Source organism: Molossus molossus, unplaced genomic scaffold (assembly GCF_014108415.1).
Source record: "Molossus molossus isolate mMolMol1 unplaced genomic scaffold, mMolMol1.p scaffold_m16_p_1, whole genome shotgun sequence".
In the NCBI taxonomy this organism is placed as follows: Eukaryota; Metazoa; Chordata; class Mammalia; order Chiroptera; family Molossidae; genus Molossus; species Molossus molossus.
Window position 1 is genome coordinate 103,279,601 of NW_023425344.1, and position 14,289 is coordinate 103,293,889.

Consider the following 14,289-nt stretch of genomic DNA (forward strand, 5'->3'; position numbering starts at 1 on the left):
ACCTTTCCAGAACCTCACATTGTAGGAGTTCTGGAGGATCCTGGTCTATCTGCGGCCCTCTTTGGTGTTTCTGCTCTCTCTGTTTCTTCCTCAGATCAACTCTTAAGATCTACTTCTAGACGTTTCTCACCTCAAAAGTCAGGCACTTCCCAAGGCAGAAGTTACCACCTGTTAATTTGCGAATTCTGGTCTTCCCACAAATGCTATACCCTGACACAAGAAATATGTAGTAGGTTTCCTCCAAGCTCCTTGAGCAAGTTCAATCAGAAGAATCCCTCCCTCTCTAAAATAACTCAGCCAGTTTCCTTTATAAAATTCATGAGAATGTGAAGGGCTGGAGAACTTTTAGGTATGCCTGACACAGAGAATGGGAGAAAGAGGGGATCAAGAAAGGAGATGTGGATTGTGGGGAGGAGGTAAATGGGTGAAAGGAGCTGACCAAATTGCAAAGTCTGAATCCTGGAGACAGCTGTGCTGTTGTGACTGAATCACTGCTGAGGGAACAGAAGTGCCAAGGGGGGTGCACTGTTTTAATTACAACAGACTGGTGCCCCAAACTACACACATAGGAAGCAGGCAAAAGCTACCCCGAAGTGGCAGAAACAGGAACTCTCTCTTCCTCTGGTTTCCTTTTTTTCTGGAATCCTGTGCTGGCCATCTGTGCCTGGCAGGAACACCTGGATCTTTCCAGGTTCCATTGGCATCACCCCTGGCTGGGAACTCCCCAACACTGCCTGCTCTTCCAAGAATTGAAGAGAAGTGTAGGGCATCAGAGGTTTTTCTCAGATCTACCAAGTGCTCTCCCCACGCCCAGGCCCTAGCCACTTGCAGGGAAACTGATCTGAAAATAAGCTTTCACTGAGTGTCTAGAACTGAGGAATGTGGGGCGCTTGGTGTCCCAAAGCACATGAGCCCGCGTGGGGTGTCGCTCAGCCTCAGTCTCTGCTGTGAGGGTGGGAGGCATAAGTCACATCCAAGTGTCCCTTCCCCAAATGCGCACCCACCCACGAAACTGGAAGGACAGCTTTGCTTTAGTCTTTTCCCCATCTCCTTACCTGAATTCCGGGACCAAGTTGGGCTGCAACCCGTAGAAAGCAGCAGAGAGAGTGATCAGCCACCCGGGCTTGTAACTCCCATTCTCGCACTCCAGATAAGGCGGAGACCACTTGACATGGCTCTTGTCCCCACCAAACCCGTCCCTGCGCCGCCAGCTATGGCCCAAGCCCCGTGGCCCCTGATTGGAGCCCCGGCGGTGTACGTGGGTCCGCCACTTGCGCCGGACACCGTGGAACCACTCTGTCTCCAGCGTGGCGTTGGCCAGGTGGTGTGCCGAGGAGGATAGGTCCTGAAACAGAATGCGACTCTCCTCGCGCGTGGCCTGGAGGAAGACCTGCGGGGCGGACGCGGACAGCGACTGGGTGCTGAAGGTGATGGCCGCCCGGGAGATGCTGGGCTCGCCCTCCAGGAGACTCCGCACTAGTGCCTGGTACCACTCCAGGTCGTCCTGCAAGTTCTGCTCCCGCGACTTATTGCTCTGCAGCATCATATTGAGGAAGTTGGTGGCGTGTGTCAGCGACTCCAGTGCCCCGTGCAAAGAAGGATGGGAGCTGGCTAGGGCTGGCGACTTCCCCGGCAGGCCCGCCAACTCATAGCGCCCGGAGCAGTTGGCTCGCTTCAGCTGGTGGGAGTCCCCGGTGTAGAGGTAAGAGGCCACGTCCATGGGCACCTCCTCGGCCAGTTTCTGCGCCAAGATGGTGCCGTCGGTGGAGCGGCTCCAGGGAGCCCGGGGGTCCGAGGAAGAGGCTCGAGCTGGCTGCTGGGCGTGCTGCTTTGCCCTCAGGGTCCTCTCTCGAGGGAAACCCGGCCGCCCGGCAGGGTCGCGGCTGGCGCCAACAGTTCCCAGTACCAGATAAGCGAGCAGAAAGCAGAAGAGTAAGGGATAAGCCATGGCTCCCATCTGCTTCTCTCTCCGAGAGGAGAGGAGGGAAGGGAAGGAGTCACTTTTTAAATTCTGTTCGTCAATTTATCAACAGTAAGACTTTTTCTAGGAGTCTCCCCCTTCTCCAGATGGCACCCAGTCGAAAAGGACTTTAAAATAAGACTATCTCGAAATTGGCCCGCTGGCTAAGCTACCGTCACAGGAAATCGAATCACCTGTGGCAACGCTAGCTGCAGCCGCTCCACGATGTGTCGGCTGGGGATTTACACACCTCACAGCCTAGAGCCGAACAGGTTACCTCTGGCTCCCGGCAGCTATAGTTAGTCTGCTTACGTCTTTCTGCTCGGCAGCTTCCACCGCCGCCGTTCTCATTGAGGTGTGTTCAAGAGCTGCTGCTGCTGCTGCTGCTACCGCCGCGGCCGCTGAAAACGCTGCTCCATCATCTCACCCGGGCAGGTCGTTCCCGCCTCCCGGCTCTAGCTCCTCCTTCTCGTTCGCTTCGCCCGGTGGCGCGGAGCGCGCGCACAGACACCGGTACCGCGAGTGGAGGAGCCAGTCCCACAGAGCAAAGATTTCTTTTAAGACGATTGTTCTCTGGCGTCCAGAAGGCCAACAAGCTGGTTAACTGGAGTCTTAGGTTTGGCCATAGACCACACTCCTGCCTCTCCCTGCTCTCAGGAGGAAAGCCCGTTTAAAGAGGCAGCTTGGCCGCAACCAAACCCTTGTAGGGCGGCTTCGAGTCGTCCTGTTCCCTGTTTGGTCGGATCCTCTGTCAATCAGCCGACTGCCATTTGTTGGGAATGGAGCGGGAGCTGTCCAGTGCTGAACCCGAGGCGGCACGGAGGAGGCGCAGGAGGAGGCGATGGCGCGAGATGCAGCAGTGCTGAGTCCCTTCACCCACTCGCGTTCCCTGAAGACTCTGAAAGCTGAGGGGGTGGGATGAGGTGGGCGGGTGTGAGGGGAGAAGCAGAGCTTTTGTGGCTCAGAACGAAGGAAACTTGAACGTACTGAGGAGGAGGGTGTTGGCGTCTTGCATGCTTAGTTCAATCAGCCTTTTCTTTTGCCTGAAAAAGGGGGAGAAAGGAGTTTTCATTTCTGACTTAAATCGAAGGGGAAGGACGTAGGATGGAGACGTGTGCTCCTGAGCATCTGCTCATTTTTGGCAAATCATCAAATCCTCCTCCTTGTCGCTTAAAGAAATGATTAAAACCTACTTGCAGAGGTCTTATGAGGGAGTAATGGAGACATCTACTGGCTGAGCTTTAAGAAAAAATGCCGTATTTAAAGAACCTGTGCTTGAAAGGGGGCCAAGATGAAGAGGAATGGGTAAAAGTATGCACGGGAAGATGTAGGAGGGAGAGAACCTGTGTAAGGGGCAGGACTCAGATTGTGAGAGAATAAGAAGAGATAAGTCTGTGTTGAGTGATTAAGAAGTAGTTCCTGTAGATTGAGATATCCCAAAAGAAGAAGAGATGAACAAGTATGCCAAACCTCTTCTCCAATTACTAAGAAATCCCTTAACATAGTCTAATTGTTTTATTCGAAGCTTTAAGAATGTCTTCTGACATTCTGAAAATACTAATTAGTACAAGATATGAAGTGTTTTATACACCTCCATTTTCCATATGTACCTCTATTTCCAATTTTTCAAATTCCCCAAGAAAGACAAATAGAAAATCCCAAATTCACTTCAAATCCCAAATGATAAAAATGTCACTTGTAGTATTCTAAAATACCACTGATTAGATTTACTTTATCTTTTTATTTTATTCTTCCCATTGAGAAAATATCTAAGCTTCAAAGAGCAAAAGTTTGTCTGCATTGATCACTGTAGTATCTTGAGCCCCTAGAACATGCATAAATACCTGACACATAGTATGTTTTCACTAAATATTTGCTAAATTAATTAGTAAACCAGAAGATTATGATGATGAAGCTAATTATTTAAAAATTCATCTCCCATACCTAACATGAGAAGTTAGCCTGATATGTCAGTGATGAGGGCTTTTGGAATTAGAATTAGCAACCAGTTTACCAAACTACAGTGCCTGGTCTCCAAGTGAGTTTTTATAGCTATGCAAAAAATGGTTACAGTAGTAGATTTGTATTTACTTGCAAGTACATTTCATGTTCATACTCAACTTTTGTTTAAATTTTGCCTTGTAGTGTATGCTCCTTTGCTGAATAAAGGTAATCTCAGTTTAATGCTTTACTATAGCACATTGTGGTAATAATAATGGAAAAAATTTTGTTTAATTTATCAGAGTATAAAATGTGATTTTCCATCTATTTAACCATTTAAAGACTGAGGCGTAATTTTGTCATTATTTGATTGTTTTTTAAATCCACATAACTTATGAACAATTATTTAGTTTTCTAGTATTGTACTTAAAAACAAAGATATAGTTTTATTGTTCAGCCGGGGTGGCTCAGTGATTAAGCGTCGACACATGCACCAAGAAGTTGCCGGTTCGATTCCCAGTCAGGGCACATGCCCCGGTTGTGAGCCTGACCCCAAGTGAGGGGCATGCAGGAGGCAGCCAGTCGATGTTCTCTTTCATTGATGTTTCTATATCTCTGACCCTCTCACTTCCTCTCTCTCTTAAAAACAAATCAATAAAGGGAAAAAAAAATTTTTTTAAAGATATAGTTTTATTAGGAGGTTCTTCTATAAGAATTCAATGACACAGCATAAGTGAAAGACCTGGGTTCTGGTCCTGACATTGTATTAAGCAAGATATGTGACCACTGGCAAGATATTTGAAGTTTCTGTGTCTTGAGATACAAATTGTATCTGGACCTCATGAGTTGGTAGTAAGGTAGTATGGAAATGGCACCTGAGCCACTCTCCAGGAGTGCCTGTTCTTCCCCTAGGGCATATCTAGAAAAAAGAAAAAGAAAGAAAGGAAAACAGGAGGCTTTGAGAAGCTCTTGCAAGTTTAGCATTCCCTTCAGTGAATCACCTTCAGTCAACATTGCCAAACAACTGGGGTAAACTGGTTGGGTCTAGAACAGCACTGCCCAATAGAAGTATAATGAGAGACACTAATGTAATCCATAAATATATATATATTTATATATATATATATTTATATATATATATATATTATCTTAAATGTTCCAGTAGCACATTTAAAAAGTAAAAAGATACCTGGCTGGGGTTTGTCTCAGTGGTTAGAGAGAGCGTCGGCCCATGGACCAGAGACCCCAGTTTGGTTCCCGCTAAGGGCAGGTACCTCAGTTGCAGTTTGTCCCTGGGCCCCGATTGGGGTCCTGCGTGTGGCAACCTGTCGATGTGTCTCTCTCACATCAATGTTTCTCTCTCTCTCTCTTCTTCCCTCTCTCCCTCCTGCTCTATCTGAAGATAAATGCAAAGAAATTGTCCTTGGGTGAGAATAAAAAAAGTAAAAAAAAAGTGAAATTAATTTTAATAATGTTATTTAGCCCAATGTACCTAAAATATTATCTCAATAAGAAAGTAATATAATAATTATTAATGATATATTTTACATTTTAATGCTAAATTTTTTAAATCTAATGTGGGTTTTACACTGACAGCACATGGTACTTGACACGTTTCAAGTGCTTAATAATCATCTGTGGCCAGAGGCTACCACAGAAGGCAAGCTCTAGAAGGTAGTACATTGTAGTTCACAATGCTCCAGAAAGCTTAAGTCAACACAAGATAAATCACCATGTTTCAAGTGTGCTAGGAGGCCTGGTACATTTAATAGGTCTGAAGTCAATGTAGATAGACCACTATATGTTTATGTTAGTGTGTATCAGTAAAGGAAATAATACAAAAGAGATTTAATACATATTTATACACATCTAAGCAGACTATGAAGTTTCACAACTCACAAAGACATATCACTCATTCGACAAATGTTCATTAAGCTTCTACTGAACATTAGGCACTGTGCTTAGCACTGGGACAAAATAGACACATCTACTCAGTAGCTGCATGGACCTTGTAATCAAGTGGATAGAGAAAGATAAAAAAAAAATCCAACATATAAATTTAAAAACTTCATATTGTAATAAGTACCATGAAGAAATAAATGCTGTAAAGTGATAAAGAGCTTGGGGGCGGGGAGTGGAAAGAGAGTTTGTTTCTTTTTTTTTTTTTTCTTTTTTTATCTTTATTGTTGAATGTATTACAGATGTTCTTCATTTTTCCCCCATTGACCCCCTCCTCCACACTCCCGCCCTCCTCACAACTTTTCCCACACTGTTGTCTGTGTCCATTGGTTATGCATATAAGTTCCTTGGTTTATTTCTTCTCATCCCCTAATCCCCTTCACTTTGAGGTTTGTCAGTCTAGCAACCAATTTGTACTTCTTAATCCCTTCACCTGTTTCATCCATTCCCCCATCCCCCCTCCCATCTGGCAACCAACAAAATGTTCTCTGTATCTATGAGAATGTTTTTGTTCTGCTTGTTCACTTTGTCTGTAGATTCGAGTGTTGATAGATATGCATTTATTGCCATTTTATTTTTTTATATTTTTTATCTTTCTTTTCTTCAAGAAGACTCTTCAACATTTCATATAACACTGGTTTGGTAGTGATGAACTCCTTGAGCTTTTTCTTGCCTGGGAAACTCTTTATATGTCCATCAATTCTAAATGACAGCTTTGCAGGATAAACTAATCTTGGTTGTAGGTCCTTGCTTTTCATCACTCTGAATATTTCTTGCCATCTCCTTCTGGCCTGCAAACTTTCTTTTCAGAAATCAGCTGACAGTCTTATGGGAACGCCCTTGTAGGTAACTAACTGCTTTTCTCTTGCTGCTTTTAAGATTCTCTCTTTGTCTTGAACCTTTTGCATTTTGATTATGATGTGTCTGGGTGTGGACCTCTTAGCGTTCATCTTGCTTGGGACTCTCTGTGCTTCCTGAACCTGTATGTCTGTTTCCTTCACCAAGTTAGGGAAGTTTTCTGTCATTATTGTTTCATATATGTTTTCAGTTTTTTGCTCTCTCTCTCTTCTCCTGGCAACCTCATGATGTGAATATTTGAATGCTTGGGGTTGTCCCAGAGGCTCCTTACACTATCCTCATTTTTTTTTTAATTCTTTTTTTTTTTCTTCTTTTTTTTTTTTTGCTGTTCTGGTTGTTCTGGTTGGGTGTTTTTTGATTCCTTATATTCTAAATTGGTGGTTTGCTTTTTGGCTCTTTTTACTCTACTACTGATTCCTGCCCACTGACCACTGACCTCTGACTATCTTGGAGGACCAGATGTGCAGGGGCCCACCACACAGAGCAAGACTTACTTCAGAAGGGTTCTGGTACCCACTGAGTCCACTCCTTGAGAGTGTCACTTGTGGAGGTGGTTGGGTGGTATTGCTTTGCCATGGTCTGAAGCTGTCCACTGGGTGTGCTGGCTCTGTTATAAGGTCAGCCACTGCCTGTGTTCTACCCAGGGTCACCAGATATAAGCTACAAAGTGATCTACAGATGGTTACTTCTAGTTCTGGGCTTGACAGTGCCCAGGCAAAGCCAAGCTGTGAACCAAGCTGGCTGCCTCTAATGCCAGGCCTGGTGCCACTTAGTAAGAGATATGGGGCTCGTGAAGCCACATGCTGCTTTTTTGAGAGAATTTAGAAAAATTAGTTACCTTTAATCTTGCCTGGATAAACACATGAACCAAATGGTGATTGGAATCTGTTCCTTTCCTGTAGTTTCGTGATCAACTGAGGAATATATCCTTTTATATTTCCATAATTAGGAATTGTAGCACATACATATTTAACCCAAACACATATTTTGGGCATCAAAATTTAGTCCCTTTTTACTTCTCCTCCACTCACGCTTCGTTACTCATCCTGGCACTCCTGGCTATTTGCTAACTTTTTTGCCCATCTCACCAGTCCTCCATGACCCTTGGAAAGCCTCCATTCTAACAAAGCTATGCTATTTGCCCTCTTCCTTTATAAATAATTTACACACTCCCGTCTGCTTTTTTTTTTCCTCACCCGAGGACATTTTTCCATTTTTTGTTCAGGTAGAGTGGGAGGGAGAGAGAGGAACAGAGAGAGAGAGAGGGAATCATCGATGTGAAGGGACACATCGAGTGGCTGCCACCCGCATGACTGACCAGAGCCGGGGACAAACTGCAACCGAGGTATGTGCCCTTAGCGGGAACCGAACCCGGGTCTCTCAGGACCGCAGGCTGACGCTCTAACCGCTGAGCCAAACCGGCCAGGGTCCATCTGCTTTTGAAGAAGTTGATTCTGTCTATTGAACGAACTTCCACAAGCACATGTTTCCTCTTCTTAAGAACCTTTCAAAACTACCAACTCTCTGGATGGACATTTCTCCAAAGAAAATATAGAAATGGCTACTAAGTGCATGAAAAGATGTTCAACATCATTAGTTTTTGGGGAAATGAAAATAAAAACCACAAGATACCATTGCATACCCACTAGAAGGGCATAATAAATAAGACAATAACAAATATTGGTGAGGATGTGGAAAAACAGGAGCCTGTGGACCCTGTTGGTAGGAATTATAAGTGGCATAGTCACTTTGGAAAGCAGATTAGCAATTTCTCAAAGTTCGATGTAAACTACCATATAATCCAGAAATTCTGCTTATAGGTATTTACACAAGAGCAATAAGAACATACATCTAACCCAAAGATGTGTACATAAATGTTTACAGCAGAATTATTCACAATAACCCAAATCTAGAAACAACCTAAAGGTCCATCAACTGGGAAGTGGATAGACAGTGTGGTACCACCATATAATAGAATACTCAGCCATAAAATTTAACAAACTTCTGACACATGCTATGTCATGAATAAAGCTCAAAAACATTATGCTAAGTGAAACTAGGCACACGAGACCACATACTGTGTTTATATGCAATGTCCAGAAGAGGCAAATGTATAGAGATAAAAGCTTGATTAGTGATTGCCTGAACCTGGAAATGGCAACAAGACCAGAATGGTTTTGTGAACCAATGTTATCCCAATGAATTCCAATTAGAAAATATATTGCTTAGAGACACATCCAAGTGCAGTAAAAAAATAAAGAGAATGAAAAGTGCAAAACAAGAATGTTCTATTTCTTAAACTGGGTGATAAATATATACATACTCTCTTTTATTGTTTAAACTATTTGTATACATTGTAGAGTGTTTATATGTATATTTTCACATTAAAAAATGTCTCCAGTGTAAAACAAAAAAAACAACTGTAAACAGGCATAAGGGATTTTACTTGGGAGCAGGGTGTGAACATGTTCTAAAACATGATGCTAGCTATACCATTGAGTAAAATTTCTTAAAATAATTTAATTGTACACTTGAAATGGATGATATGTAAAATATACTTCAATAAAGTTTGTTTTAAATAAAAAACCTCTACATTTTGTCCACAATTCACTTGATCTTCTAGAATCATCCTTTGATTCTATCTAGAATCATCTTAGTTCTTATGAACCCATTTTATATAATATGATTTATGTTTACTGATTTAATGTTATCTAGAAACATCTATGTGGATAATTGAAAGAGTTTGGAGAGCCTCCTCATTTTATATTATTTAATTTTATTTAACAAATAAATACCTATTGGGGGTCTACTATGTGCCAAACACTGCTGTAGATACAAGTGACAGGCAGTCAAGTTTCTGCCATCGTGGTGCTTACATTCCACAGAAGAGACCAACTGTAAACAAATGAAAAATAACAGAATTTTTAGATGTAATCAGTTCTGTGAGGAAAAAATAAAGTAGGATGAGAAGATATATAGTGATTGGTGGTCAGGGAAATCACCTCTGACTAAGAAGCATGAAGTAGGGAAGTGAATGGTTTGAAATAATGATACATGGAAAGACCCAGGAGAACAACTTTCCCAGCAAAAAATAATGATCATAAAAGCCCTAAAAGAGAATCAAGCCTGGTCTGTCCCAGGAACAGCAAAAATTACTGTGTGGGTAAAGCCCAAGGAAAGAGGGAGAAAAAGAGAAGGCAGAGGTAGACTCACATAGGGCTTTGTGCACTATGGAATGAGTTTCAATTCTCTTACAAGGACAATTCGAAGTCATGGGAGGATTTTGACAGGAGTGACAAAATCATGGGGGCTGCTATCTAGACTGGGGGATGGCAAGAATAGAAGCAGAGAGACTAGTTAGGAAGCTGTTGCAGTAATAAGAGATGGTGGTGATTTGAACTGGAAGTGGATGGGAAAGCAGGATGATAATAGTAAAGATGGTTGAAAGTTTTTGAATCAGGAGTATCATTTTCTTAAGATAAGGAATGTTGCCCATTAATACTCTCTGTATATTGGATGCAAATAAGATTTTCCTAGTGTGGGAATAATGTCAACCCATAAAATACTTTGTGCAAACTCCATTTGGGAGTAGAATCCCAAGTTTAGATTAAAAGTTATGTTTAGCTTTAGAAATCAGTGTAAAAGTGCTTATGTCCTAATTGGAAAATGAGAAGAAGATGTGAACAGAAATTTCAAAACAGATAAAACATATGTGCTCATATGAAGAAAATGTTCAACCTCAATAGGGATTATGGAAATGCAAGAAAAAACATGAGATAACCAATGAACACAGATAGCAGTGTGGTGAAGGCAGGGAGAGGGGAGCAGGAAGGAGGGTGTCATTGTGGGGAAAAAGAAAGGACATCTGTAATACTGTCAACAATAAAGAATAATACATGACATACAAGTTAAATCTGTACAACTGGCAAAAATTAAACAGTCCAGTAATGCTAGGTTACTGGCATTGGATGTGGAGAGGACTGAAGAAATGTGGATCCACAAAATGTCTTATGCACTGTTGGTAAAATTGTAAATTAGTATAACCATTTTGGAAAACAATTTAGCATTATCTTTTAATGTGAAACATTCACCTCCTCTAGGATTCAGCAATTCCCCTCTTTTTTTTAATTTTATTTCTTAATTTTATTTTTGTTACAGATGTTTCTCGTTTTTAACCTCATTGACACCCTCCTCCCCATCCCCCCCCCACCCCATTCCTGGCTTTGTTGTCCATGTCCATTGGTTATACATACATGCATTTAAGTTCTGTGGTTTATCTATTCCCACCCCCCACCGCACCCTCTTCTGAGGGTTGTCAGTCTGTACCCTACTTCCATACTTATGGGTCTACCCTATTCCTCAGACTGTTATATTCATTATATTCCATATATAAGTGAGATCATGTGGTATTTGTCTTTTTCTGCTTGGCTTGTTTCACTTAGGATAATACTTTCCAGGTCCCTCCATATCGTCTCAAAGGATAAGAGATCTTTCTTTCTTACAGCTGCATAGTACTCCATTGTGTATATATAATACAGCTTTTTAATCCACTCGTATACTAATGGACACCTGGGCTGTTTCCAGATCTTAGTTATTGTAAATAGTGCTGCTATAAACATGGGGGTACATATATTCTTTCTGATTGGTGTCTCAGGCTTCTTAGGGTATATTCCTAGAAGTGGGATCACTGGGTTAAATGGAAGTTCAATTTTTAATTTTTTGAGGTAACACCATAGTGTTTTCCATAGTGGCTGCACCAGTCTGCATTCCCACCAGCAGTGCACTAGAGTCCCCTTTTCTCTGCACCCTCACCAACACTCGTTTGATGATTTGTTGATGGTGGCCATTCTGACAGGTGTGAGGTGATACCTCATAGTTGTTTTAATTTGCATGTCTCTGATGATTAGTGATATTGAGCATTTCTTCATATGTCTCTTGGCCATTTGTATGTCCTGTTTAGAAAGGTGGCTATTCAGCTCTGCCCATTTTTCAAATGGGTTCTTTGTCTTCCTTTTGTTGAGTTGTATGGTTACTCTATATATTTTGAAAATTAACTCCTTATCTAATGTATCATTGGCAATGATGTTCTCCCATACAGTGGGTTGCCTTTCCATTTTGAGGGTTGTTTCTTTTCTGTGCAGAAGCTTTTTAGTTTGATGTAGTCCCATGTGTTCATTTTTTTCTTTGTTTCTGTTACCTTAGGTGATGTATCCTTGAAAATTCTGCTGCGTATGATGTCTGCAATTTTGTTGCCTACATTGTCTTCTAGAATTTTTATGGATTCACAGGTCACATTTAAGTCTTTTATCCATTTTGAGTTTATTCTTGTGTATGGTGTAAGTTGATGGTCTAGTTTCACTTTTTTGCATGTAGCTGTCCAATTTTCCCAACACCATTTATTAAGGAGGCTGTCTTTACTCCACTGTATGCTCTTGCCACCTTTGTCACATATTAATTGAGCATATTGCCTTGGGTCCATTTCTGGGTTCTCTATTCTGTTCCACTGGTCTATATGCCTGTTCTTGTGCCAGTACCAGGCTGTTTTGATTACAGTCACTTTGTAGTATAACCTGATATCTGGTATTGTGATCCCACCTTTTGTCCTTCTTTTTCAAAATTGCTGTGGCTATTGGGGGTCTTTTTTGATTCCATATGAACTTTTGAAGTATTTGTTCTAGTTCTGCGAAGTATGTCATTGGTATTTTGATGAGGATTGCATTGAATCTATAGGTTACTTTGGGTAATATGGACATTTTAATTATGTTAATTCTTTCAATCCATGAACAAGGTATGTGCATCCACTTTTTTATATCTTCCTCTATTTCTTCCTTCAATGTCCTGTAGTTTCCTGCAAATAGGTGCTTTGCTTCTTTGGTTAAGTTTATTCCTAGGTATCTTAATTTTTTTGCCGTGATGGTAAGTGAGATTGTTTTTTCAGTTTCTCTTTCTGTGAGTCATCATTGGTGTAAAAGAATGTGTCAATGCTTGACGTTAATATTGTATCCTGCTACTTTGTGAAATTTATTTATTAAGTCTAGTAGATTTTTGATGGAGTCTTTAGGGTTTTCTATGTATAATATCATGTCATCTGCAAATAATGACAGTTTTACTTCCTCCTTTCCAATGTAGATCCCTTTTATTTTTTCTTCCTGCTTGCTGTGGCTAAGACTTGCAGTACGATGTTAAATAAGAGTGATGAAAGTGGGCATCCTTGCCTTGTTCCTGTTCTTAAGGAAAATGCTTTTAGTTTTTGCCCATTGAGTATGATGTTGGCTGTAGGTCTTTCATATATGGCCTTTATTATGTCTAGATATGATCCCTCTATTCCCACATTGCTGAGCATTTTTATCAGAAATGGGTGCTGAATTTTGTCAAATGCTTTTTCAACGTCTATTGATATGATAATGTGGTTTTTACTCTTTATTTTATTTATGTGGTGTATCACATTTATTGATTTGCAAATATTGTACCAGCCTTGCATCCCTGGGATGAATCCCACTTGGTCATGGTGAATAATTTTTTTGATGTATTGCTGGATCCAATTTGCTAGTATTTTGTTCAGGATTTTGGCATCTATGTTTATCAGGGATATTGGCCTGTAGTTTTCTTTCTTTGAAGTGTCTTTTTCTGGTTTTGGAATTAGAATTATGCTGGCCTCATAAAACAAGTTTGGAAGTCTTCCTTCTTCTTGAATGTTTTGAAATAGTTTGAGGAGAATGGGTGTTAGTTCTTTTTGAATGTTCAGTAAAACTGCCCCGTGAAGCCATCTTGGCCTGGGCTTTTGTTTGCAGGGAGAGTCTTGATTACCTCTTCAATTTCCTTAGTTGTTATTGGTCTGTTCAAGTGTTCTATCTCTTCCTGGTCCAGTTTTGGGAGACTGTGTGACTCTAGAAATTTGTTCATTTCGCTTAGATTGTCAAATTTGTTGCCATATAATTGTTCATAGTAGTTGTTAACGATCTTTTGTATTTCTGTGGTGTCAGTTGTTACTTCTCCTCTTTCATTTCTGATTTTGTGCATTTGGGTTCTCTCTCTTTGTTTCTTGGTGAGACTAGCTAAGGGTCCATCAATCTTGTTTATCTTTTCAAAAAACCAGCTCTTTGTTTCATTGATCCTTTGAATTGTTTTTTTGGTCTCCATGTCATTTATTTCTGCTCTGATCTTTACTATTTCCTTCCTTCTACTTGCTCTGGAGTTTTCTTTTTGTTTGCTTTTCAATTATTTAAGCTGTGAGGTTAGACAGTCAATTAGAACTTTTTCTTGTTTCTTGGGGTAGGTCTGTAGTGCTAAGAACTTCCCTCTCAGAACTGCTTTCACTGCATCCCATAAATTTTGTGTTGTTGTGTGTTCATTTTTATTGGTTTCCAGGAAGTTTTTAATTTCTTCCTTGATCTCCTCTATAACTCATTCATTATTTAATAACATGCTATTTAGCCTCCATGTGTTCAAATGTCTTTGCATGTTCTTGTTGCAATTGATTTCTACTGTCATACTGTTGTGATCTGAGAAGATGCTTGATATGATTTCAGTCTTCTTGAACTTGTAGAGACTTAGTTTGTGCCTATCATGTG

The 14,289-nt window shown here is 41.1% G+C and overlaps 1 protein-coding gene and 1 pseudogene across 1 annotated transcript in view; one reads left to right on the forward strand and one right to left on the reverse strand.

The window, feature by feature from the left end:
- GPR158 (G protein-coupled receptor 158) overlaps positions 1 to 1,957 on the reverse strand; it is a 434,634-nt gene extending 432,677 nt beyond the window's left edge. Inside the window, exon 1 of the mRNA XM_036281655.1 lies at positions 1,056 to 1,957. Within this exon, the coding sequence (XP_036137548.1) occupies positions 1,056 to 1,957 (902 nt within the window). The remainder of the gene's footprint in view (positions 1 to 1,055) is intronic.
- Positions 1,958 to 2,801: 844 nt separating this feature from the next.
- Positions 2,802 to 14,289, forward strand: part of LOC118634479 — a 79,634-nt pseudogene continuing 68,146 nt past the window's right edge.